General features: G+C 38.0%; 1 protein-coding gene across 1 annotated transcript in view; it reads left to right on the top strand.

The window, feature by feature from the left end:
• Window positions 1-3,003: 3,003 nt before the first annotated feature.
• The window catches only part of LOC122555280 (PEST proteolytic signal-containing nuclear protein-like), a 23,534-nt gene continuing 15,903 nt past the window's right edge, over window positions 3,004-10,634 (top strand). Inside the window, exons 1-3 of the mRNA XM_043701115.1 lie at window positions 3,004-3,111; window positions 5,573-5,811; window positions 8,727-8,801. Coding sequence (XP_043557050.1) covers window positions 3,066-3,111; window positions 5,573-5,811; window positions 8,727-8,801 — 360 coding nt within the window. The 5' untranslated portion in view covers window positions 3,004-3,065. The remainder of the gene's footprint in view (window positions 3,112-5,572; window positions 5,812-8,726; window positions 8,802-10,634) is intronic.

Genomic DNA, 10,634 nt, shown 5'->3' with positions numbered 1-10,634 from the left:
ATCATTCCTTCTATATTCACATCCAAATCATTTAAATAATGACAAAAAGCAATGGACTCGGCACCGATCCTTGTGGCACCACTGGTCATAGGCCTCCAGTCTGAAAAACAACCCTCCACCATTACCCTGGAGAGTTAGTGCTAAATCTTGGAAAGAAAGCAACGCTTCCGTTATACAACTATATGCCCTTGTTAGTAGGTTTGATGATGCAGAGATTAGATCTGAGAGAACAGAGATCTGAAAGTTAAGAAGGAAACTGATAAGAGTTTGAACAGATTAGGAAAAATTAATGTGGCCAATATCAGGTTGGCATTTCATAATTATAAGGAATTGATGGGCTAGAGAGAGGGGTCCAGGTGGATCAAAAAGATTACAAACAGAAGAAATGGTCAGATGTGTGGCAAGACAATGAAAGCTCAGGTCCAAGAACAGAAATAGTAAGGCAAAAACATTTGGAGAAGACCTTGACAACATTGTCAGGCTCAGAACTTGTTGAAGTGGAGTCAAAGAGCAATAAAGTTGAGTAAAGATAGCGGAATGAGATCAAGATTTGAGCAGGTAGGGAAAATATGACAAGGGATAAGATTGGAAGGAGCAACAGAGTTCCAAGAATGTTAGAAGTAAGAAGAATCAGAACATAGGTTAACAATCAACAGTTGTTCAAGTATTTAGTTCTTAGCAAGGTAAAAGGTAAAGTCACCATAGTGTTGCCAAGGCACTATGGTGGGCTGAGAAGGGCTGTTCTCTCAACCACGCAAGACAAGTGGTCGTGGTTTAATCTGAGTCACCATGCTTCAGTCAAAGCGAGAGGTTGAGAAAGAGAGTTCTTACTGGGGAACCTCAGCCATTGTGGGAATTGAATTCACGCTGTTGCTGTCACTCAGCTAACCAGCCAACTTTTCTAACTGTCCTCCGAGTTCCTCGCACCTGAAAGAAAGAAAAATAATTTTGTTAAATTGGACAGGGACAATATAGATCCAAGAACCAGGTTAGTTCTGGACTAATCAAAAAGCCAAAGAATTGTGGACGCTGGAAATCATAAACAGAAACAGAAATTGATAGGCTGGAGGGAGGGGTCCAGGTGGATCATTCAGAAACTAAGGAAGCATGGTTGTCTGGATACAGAATTGGCTGGTTCATAAAAGACAGAGGGTGGTAGTTGATGGAAAGTACTCAGCCTGGTGGTCAGTGACCAGTGGTATTCCTCAGGGATCTGTTCTCGGACCTCTGCTCTTTGCGATTTTTATAAATGACTTGGATGAGGAAGTGGAAGGATGGGTTATTAAGTTTGCCAATGACATGAACGTTGGTGCAGTTGTGGATAGTGTGGTGGGCTGTTGTAAGTTGTAATGGGACATTGACAGGACGCAGAGGTGGGCTGAGAAGTAGCAGATGGAGTTCAAATGGGAAATGTGTGAAGTGATTCATTTTGGAAGGTCAAATTTGAATGCAGGTTACAGGATTAAAGGCAGGATTCTTGGCAGTGTGGAGAAACAAAGAGATCTTGGAGTTCATGTCCACAGATCCCTCAAAGTTGCTACCCTAGTTGATACGGTTGTTAAAAAGGCATATGTTGTGTTCGCTTTCATTAGCAGAGGGATTGAGCTTCAGAGCCGCGAGATTATGCTGCAGCTCTATAAAGCCCTAGTTAGACCATACTTTGAATATTGTGTTCAGTTCTGATCACCTCTTATAGGAAGGATGTGGACGTTTTCGAGAGGGTGCAGAGATTTACCAGGATGCTGCCTAGACTGGAGGGCATGTCTTATGAAGAAAAGGTAGGGCTTTTGTGATTTGAGTGAAGAAGAATGAGAGACGACTTGATAGGGGTGTAGAAGATGATGAGAGGCATTGGCAGAGGGGATAGCCAGAGACTTTTTCTCAGGAGAAGTGGCTTACACGAGGGGACAGCATTTTAAGGTGATTGGAAGAAGGTTTAGTGGAGTTGTCAGAGGTAGGTTTTTTTACACAGAGAGTGGTGGGTGCATGGAATGCACTGCCAGCAATGGTAGTCAGATACGTTAGAACATTTAAGCGATAGGTACATGGATAATAGTAAAATGAAGGGTATGTCGGTTAGTTTGATCTAAGAGTAGGATAAAATGTTGGCACAACATCAAGGGCCGAAGGGCTCAAACTGTTTTAAGCACTATAAATCAAAAAGTGCTAACATTTTGGGAATCTGAAACAAAAATTGTTGGAACTGTTACTCTGTCATAGTGAGTTCCATTCTAATTAAGCTAGTTGAAGCATTTTCCTGAGTTTCCCAATTGGCCATCTGACATTCCGATGCAAATTTACATAATTTATTTGTAATCAATGTACATATTGTCATTATTGTTAGAATAATGTTCACAATTGGAGGGCAGTCTAGAATGAGAGATCATAGTTTTAGGAGAGGGGGTAGCAGATTTAAAACAAGGATGAGGATTAATTACTTCCCTCAAAGGGTCCTGTTGAAGAGAAAGACTGTTGAACTTGTAACTTATTACTTTCTTTTTTATTGTTGGAACTGTGAAGGACTTTAATGCAAACTATCACCTCTTTCTTTATTTTCCACTATTTTATGGTTAACTTTTTAATTCTCGTTTCTCTTACTACTTTATACCTCAGCTTTTTTTGTACCTAGGTACCTAAGATGTCACCATATGTGGCTACATTATATACATTTAACTGTACTTGAGTACACGTGACAATAAAATCCTCACGAATCTGTGGCATGCACTGCCCTAGTGGCTCCTTGGATGTTGAGAGTAAATTTAAGTAGGAGTGGAAGAGATTTTAATGAGTAATGTATTGAAGAGCTGTGGAGAGCAAGGAAGCAAGTGGAGTCGAGGCTAAGCCATTATAGTATCAAGTGACGGAGCAGGGTCGAGGGGCTAAACTTCCTACTCGTGCTCCTGGTTCATCACGCAGTGGGAAAGGTTAGCAATCCATTGTATCCTCTTCTCAACTGTGAAGCCTTTCTCCCCTTCTCCTCAAACAGGAACCAGCCCGGGGGGAGGGGCCGGAAGTGGCGTCACGCCCCTCCCAGGGTGCTGTTGGCGGTTTGAAGTTGGTTGAAAATGGCGGAGGAAACACGCTCGGAGCTCGAGAAACTGCAAGATGAAGGTGCCGCTTCATACTCTTTTAACTACGCACACAGCGCGGCAGGATGTACAAATCCACACGTTTTCATATTAGCCAAAGGACGAAATTAATAATAAAAACCATAAAGCGAGGTTCCCTTGCCCCGCTCCGGAGGAGGCTGTGCAGCCAGTGCGGGATCAGTAGGCGGGCGGACTGGGCCGGGCCTCGAGTCTCTTTCCACCTCGCCACTGTGTACAGGCTCCGAGCCCTGAGCAATTAGTGTCTTTTTTTTTGCTCGAATACATTAATCCTGTTTGCAAAATTACATCACCCTTAAATATTTTAAATCTCAAACTCGATTTTTAAATACCGATTTATTGGTGTTAATTTCCTAAGTACTAAATTGCTGGTCCTCGAGCGAAAAATTTTAACAAAACATTCCATGAGAACGATAACTATTTTGGACCTTTTAAACAAATTAAGCTGGGAAACACAATTTTTCTTGTGTGTGTTAATGCACAGATCTGGCTATTTTTAATAAAAAGAACTTAAAGCTTTGAAATCTGCAATCCAACTCTTGCTAAAGTCTTGTAAAGCGAAATGGAAACTAGAAGGAAATCTTATTGTGACCTAGTGTACATATTCGTGGCTGAGATTCTGATTTAAAAAGTAGATAAAGACAGCGTGGAGTACGTATAGAGTTTTGTTGCCATATACATTTTTGATAATTGATCTAATTTTGCCAATTGCTATTGAAGCAGATTTTTATTGGGTATGTTCATGATTTTTAAATAGTATCTGAAATTCAAATCAAACACCTGATTAAAAGTATGAAAGTCCCAATCAAGAATAACACATGGCAATATAACAACAGCACAATTTATTATATCTGTAATAATTTGTAATCATAAATTTTATGTTTTTTTAAGGAATGTTTAAATATCTTAATATATGTAATGACTGGTAACTCATAACAAAATGCCATGTGAAAATAGTGCTGGATGCATTCAGTGATTCAGGATTTTGGCAACACGAAAAATCCAGTAGGACCAATACAGTACTAATTGTGTTTAATCAGTAAACATTAAATTAGTGCATCTTTGTTGCATTGCTTTAGAATTGAATATAACAGTGTATTTAAAAATTACAATATCTAATCTGGCTGAGGTAAATCATGTTAGCAGACATATTTGGAATTTAAAACATCTAATTCACAAATAATGGATTTCCAATTGTTAGCTGTAGGATTATCCTGTAAATAATTGTAAAAAAATGTGTTAAGCTCTTAACATACTGCCATTTTTAGTTAGCCTGTTACCAACCTCGATCATAGTAAACCAGTTTGATTAGCATTCTTAAATTGTTGTTGTCTTTTCAGTCTTGGGCAACAAAGCTACCATGCAGTAAATAAATACCAAAAACCACAGTGATTAGTTGAAAGCAAACCGTTAGAATTATGTTCTGTGTATTATGTGTATGCATATAATTGGTATCAATCTCTATCATAGTATTCATTTCTGCCTGACTAACTGTAAGGCTAATGAAAGGAAAATATTTTGGCTCAATAGCTGATTCCACATCAGGGTTGCAGAAGCTATTTAATAATGGGTATGTGCTTTTGAAATAAAAGCTGATAGTTAGTGCATGTATTAAACCATTTGAACCTGAAACATTCGTGCAAGTGATTTGTTCAAAACCAGGTGGAACCTTTTTTTTGAAAACTAGCAAGCCTAACTAAAGTTATTCTATTTGGAATAAATTTTATTCTGGAGCAGATGACCCATATGGATTAAATTATTTAATCTTATTAAGCTTTTGCCTCATTTGCCATTCTGAACTTTGTCTTCAAAATTAACTTTAATCAAAATTCAAACTCAAATATCAGAGATTTGAAGAATTATCTAATATATTTGATCACTGGAACAATGTATATTCTGTTGGCTGTTACTATTGACGAGTAAGAAATGAAAAACAAATGACTTTAAAATTCACAAAGTAGAAACTGAAATTGCTCGGACTATAGGTCTTAAAGTAATTGATCATAACTGGACTATGTGAATCATTGTTTTTGAAATGCGGCCCATCTTGGCACTATATTTGTCATCAGTTATTTTAGGATGTTGTCATTCTGGTGTTCCCCCAACATGGCTTATAATGTAACACTTGAAAGTCTGCAATTTTACAGTCACTGGTGAATATTTCCTCATTGTGGACCTTTGGTCTACCAAAATCTGTACTGTTTTGGTCCTGTGAATTTTCCTTTGGGGTCCAAGAAACAGGAGCACTGGATTAATCCTGCCCTGAAACTGAAATATAGAGTCCATCCATCTATGAAATGGTTTCTCGGTGCCTGCATCTACTGTATCTGACAAACAGTGGAAGAGACTACTGGTTCAGTCAGTGCATACTCACAGAAGCTCCCTAATACTTAATGAGGTTGCTGCATCCACCAAAGTGCTCGATAAAAGTATCTCATCTTGGTAAGTTGTTTCGACTCCACCAGGACTAGAAGAGAAGGAAGAGAAAACTGTGAAAACTAAGACTGTTTCTTCCAGTAATGAAGGCGAAAGTTCATCTCGAAGTGCAGAGAAAAGAGCAGCTGACGAGAAAAATCAAGATGATTCTGCTTCCGGGGATGCAAACAACAAACCAACCCCTGCAAAAGTTTCCAAAATTGGATTTTCAATAGGAAGTATGACCGTAAAGAAACCAGCCCCAATTTCCATCAAATTAGGAGCAAATGTAAGTAATTTTTTTTTGCTTTCTATGTGTCAAATGGATATTTACAGTTTATCATAATGGATGTTTCTAATTGCAGAATCATTTTTTGTATGATGTTAAATGGGTGGCGTTTTTGCAGCATTGAATTGATTATGTTCAGCACCAAAAGGGAGGAAGAATTTAGATCAGAAATTTAGCTGAAGTCATAATTCAAGCTCTGGAATGGGGCAGTTAATTAGAGTCTGACCCTCATATGAACATTAAAGCCATAGTAAATGCTTGTATTCAGCATCAAATAAAATATATACTTATTTCAAACTTGCTACGATTTTACCTTCTTCTCTTCACGGCCTTCTACTTGAGAGAAATTTAATTGGTAAAGGATTAGAAATGGTAATACGTAGTTGTGCTGAGAATTGTCAGGAAGTTTATTTCTAGGATGTTTGTAGGCAGTTGATGTTAGGTGAGGGTTTGCTCAGTAGAAGTCTTGAATATTACCTTTTAAATGCTTTGCTTAACTTTAGTAAATGTAGCATGTAGGACAAGGGAATTGCAAGCAGAGCTACACATTTGAATTAGTAGTATACTATTATAATAAGACCTTTATTCAATGTAACATACTTTTGATGCTGACATGAGGTGTGGAGTTTCATATACACGTACACTGGAATATTCTTTTCAAAATATTCATAAGCTATATTGCATTCCTCTAGATTATTTTAAGGAATGCATAATAAAATAGACAAACTGAGCATTTTCATGATGGAAATCAGTAGATTATTAATAGGTAAAAGATACCAAGCAATATTGAGCGAAGGTGGATACATGTAGTTATGGAACAGCTTAGCCACAGGTAATTGAATTATAAAACAAGTTTGAGTGATTGAATGACTTAAGAGACATTCAAGATTTATTCCTCATTAGCAGAATGATGAGTGCCTATTGCTAATATTCATATTTGCTTTGAGGGTGAGGAAAAAGATGCTTAGCTGCATCTTCCTTTAAGAAATCCTTTTTCTAAATTGCTGAGCATGGTAATCCTCTATATCATTGCACATTATAACCCAAGAAGATCACAAAGTTGATCCATGAACTTTGAGTTAAGTTATCTCAACTCTAGTTCAGGCACTGAACTAGGATTTGATAATTCTTGGAACCTCTGCTTTGAATAATCTGCCAGTAACCACTGTAAAAACAAAATGAGTAGCCATTACCTATTTATGTAAAACTGTGTATCAGTTTATGGTACTCTTTTACATTTGTTGTAAATACCCAACCTGGCACATTCCATTTCACTTGTTTTTGCATATATGGAGTGGAGATGCTTTCACTGATGGAAGTCACTGGCACCATCACATTTGCTCTCTCTTTATTGGTCAGAAATATTAGAATTTGAAACCATTTTGCACATTAAACTTAAAAACTAGATTAAAGGACTTCTTTTGGCAGTGACACGATGGCCAAAAGAGAAACAAGAAAATTTAGATAACTAGTTGAAAGGTCAAGAAACATTGTAAGATGTGAAGCATGTTTTTGCATTCTGATCAAATTACTTCAATGTAATTTTACGTCACTTGGCCAAGAATGGTCCTTTTCGTGCCGTTTCTTATAGTTGGGTAATATTGGGTTTTTGTTACCTGCCTGACTGGCACATTGGGAGGATTAGTAGGAAAGGTAGTCTATTCTGATTGGCCTGGCTTTTTGTGTAGTGGATCCGTCTGTATGCACACATTCTTAAAGGCTTCAGGACAAATTGTCAGGCTGGGTGAAAAGGATAGAATAAATGAAATAGAGAAGTTATATTTGAACTTTGAAAATCTCATCTGAAGTATTGTGGATAATCTCGGCAGCGTGATTCAGTGAAAACATGAGAAAATATATAGAAGAGGTTTACCTGAATGTCGCCAAGTTCTGAAGAAAGGTTGGAAACATTAGGATTGTTCTTCTTGAAATGAAATGGCTCGGAGGGGGTATAATATAGATTTTCAAGGTGGTTTGATAGAGGAGACAAAGCACAGTATTTCCCTGTGGTGAGTATGTCTTAACTCAGAATCATTGGCAAAGCACCAAGAAGGAAAATTAGTGCAGTAGTTTTGTTTTATATGGAACATTGCAATACTCAATCTGAATTATTTGTGGCTTTACATCAGAACTCATTTGAGAGCGTGTAAGTTTGTTAACTGTAGTCAGAAAGCATATGAAAGCCTAGGCCTCATTATTTGAAGAAATATGGTACAGAAAGAAGGAATCATGTTAAACCTTAAAAAACATTGTTTAGACATTAACTAGAGTATTGTATTCAATTCGGAGACCATATTTTAGGAATGATGTGACAACCTTGGAGAGAGTGCTAACGTACTGAACGTTACCAACACTGACAGGTTTTGGTCATGTAAGGAGACTGCATAAGCTAGGATTTTTCTTCTTGAAGCTGAGCAGGTTAAGAGGAGATCTGATGCAGACTTTGAAAGTCTTGAATGATTTTAATTGATTAAATAAAGACCTTTCAGTGACAAGATGGAAACCAGGGAACATCATTTAAAGTGTTTGGCGAATGAGTACCAAGAAATCTTGTTTTTACACAAAGTAACTCATGGTCTGAGATGCACAATCAGAAAGAATGATGGAAGCAGATTCATTAGGAACATTCAAAAGACATTTGGATAAGAAGGTGAAGGGAAATATAATGAAAGCAATGGGGAAAACACCTGCAAGTGGGAATAATCAAATAAGTTCGCTGTGCTCATTTTATGCATGAGGAATGATGTTCTTACGCAAATTGCGTTAAGGTTATTATATCTGGGCTATTCTAAGGCCGAAAACACAATCCCTTTACATCTGATTGGGAAACTGGTTTAAGACTTCTCCATATTTGTTTTATTTGACCTACAGTGAGCAATTAGAACTGAAATCTTATAATTTAATTTTATTCCCAGAAACCTAAAGAAAGTCCACCTGCTTTAGCTCCAAAGAAACCTTCAGTTGCAGCTGTATTCAATGAAGATGAAGATGTAAGTACATAATTTTAAATCATCTATAAAATTTTAGCTGTTAGGAGTCATACTGTTCCCTCACTGAGAAAACAAGAGGAAAATATATTGTGAGTGAAGATTGTATAAACATGCCTGGATCAACTTAATAGTCTAATAAGAACAACTTATACTTAATGAAACATTCCAAGATGTTTCACATGAGCGTTATGAAGTAAAATGTACCAAACCCCATAAGGAGGTATTGGGTTAGATGACTAAAATCTTGGTCAAGGAGAAAGTGAGGGCTGCAGATGCTGGAGATCAGAGCTGAAAATGTGTTTCTGGAAAAGCGCAGCAGGTTAGACAGCATCCAAGGAGCAGGAGAGTCAACGTTTCGGGCATGAGCCCTTCTTCAGGATTCCTGAAGAAGGGCTCATGCCCGAAATGTCGATTCTCCTGCTCCTTGGATGCTGCCTGACCTGCTGCGCTTTTCCAGCAACACATTTTCAGCTAAAATCTTGTTCAAGCCTGGTTGCTTATAAAGAGTAGCTTCAAGGAGGGAAAGAAAGATAAAAGGATGAAGATGTGTGGAGAGAGAAATCCAAAGCTCTGGCCTATGTAGCTGGCGACAAAGCAAGAAATGGTTGTGTGACTGAGATCTTGAATTTTTGAGACAGAAGTAGGTGAGTAGATAAGTCAGAGTTGTGGGGTTAGAGGAGTGGGAATGTGGAAACCAACCAATATTGAGGGGTTTGAATAGTCAAGATGCAAAAAAAGAGTTTCTGCAGCAGGTAGGCTGAACGAGGTTGAATTTGGGAAATGTAACAAAAATACAAATAGCCTACATTAGTGATGGCGTGAATATTTGTTCATTAGTTCATTTTAGGGTCAAATGTGACACTAAGGATTTGTACAAAGTAGTTTTGAGCCATACTGTTGCCAGGTTGAATAACCTATTCTGTTCTCCTGTTATGAGTTCAAGACATAAGTGCAGAAATGTGCATCCTGTTGGCAGAATTGAGTCCGCGTTTTAATTTCAAGTTTGTTGTTGAGAGTGGGAAACAAGATGCTTAATTACGTCTTATTTAAAGAAATGCTTTTGTTCAAATAGTTGAGCAATTTTATCAAGTGTGCAACTTTCAGTGGTCTTATGATCATGATAGAAAGCAACTGTATCCCAGAAGGTGGTGGGGGTCTGGAATGCACTGCATGGGAGGGTAGTGAGGTGGGAAACCTCAAAACGAAGGTAAATTGGCCAAGAATATTAAGGAGGATAGTAAAAGCTTTTTTAGGTATGTGCAAGGCAAAAAAATGATTAGGACAAAAATTGGGCCCTTGAAGACAGAAACAGGGGAATATATTACTAGGAACAAAGAAATGGCAGAGGAATTAAATGGGTACTTCACTGGGGAAGACACAAGCTATCTCCCTGAGGTAACAGTGGCTGAAGGATCTGAACTTAAGGGAATTTATATTTGCCAGGATTTGGTGTTGGAGAGACTGTTAGGTCTGAAGGTTGATAAGTCTCCGGGGCCTGATGGTCTGCATCCCAGGGTACTGAAGGAGATGGCTCGGGAAATCGTGGATGCGTTGGTGATTATTTTCCAGAGTTCAATAGATTCGGGGTCGGTTCCTGAGGATTGGAGGGTGTCTAATGTTATACCACTCTTTAAAAAAGGTGGGAGAGAGAAAGCAGGAAATTATAGACCAGTTAGTATGACCTCAGTGATGGGAAAGATGCTGGAGTCTATTATAAAGGATGAAATTACTGCACATCTGGATAGTAGTAACAGGATAGGAGAGAGTCAGCATGGATTTATGAAGGGGAAATCATGCTTGACTAATCTTCTTGAATCTTTTGAGGATGTAACT

This window comes from Chiloscyllium plagiosum, chromosome 12, assembly GCF_004010195.1.
Source record: "Chiloscyllium plagiosum isolate BGI_BamShark_2017 chromosome 12, ASM401019v2, whole genome shotgun sequence".
Lineage (NCBI taxonomy): Eukaryota > Metazoa > Chordata > Chondrichthyes > Orectolobiformes > Hemiscylliidae > Chiloscyllium > Chiloscyllium plagiosum.
This window is presented reverse-complemented; position numbering and strand designations above follow the sequence as displayed.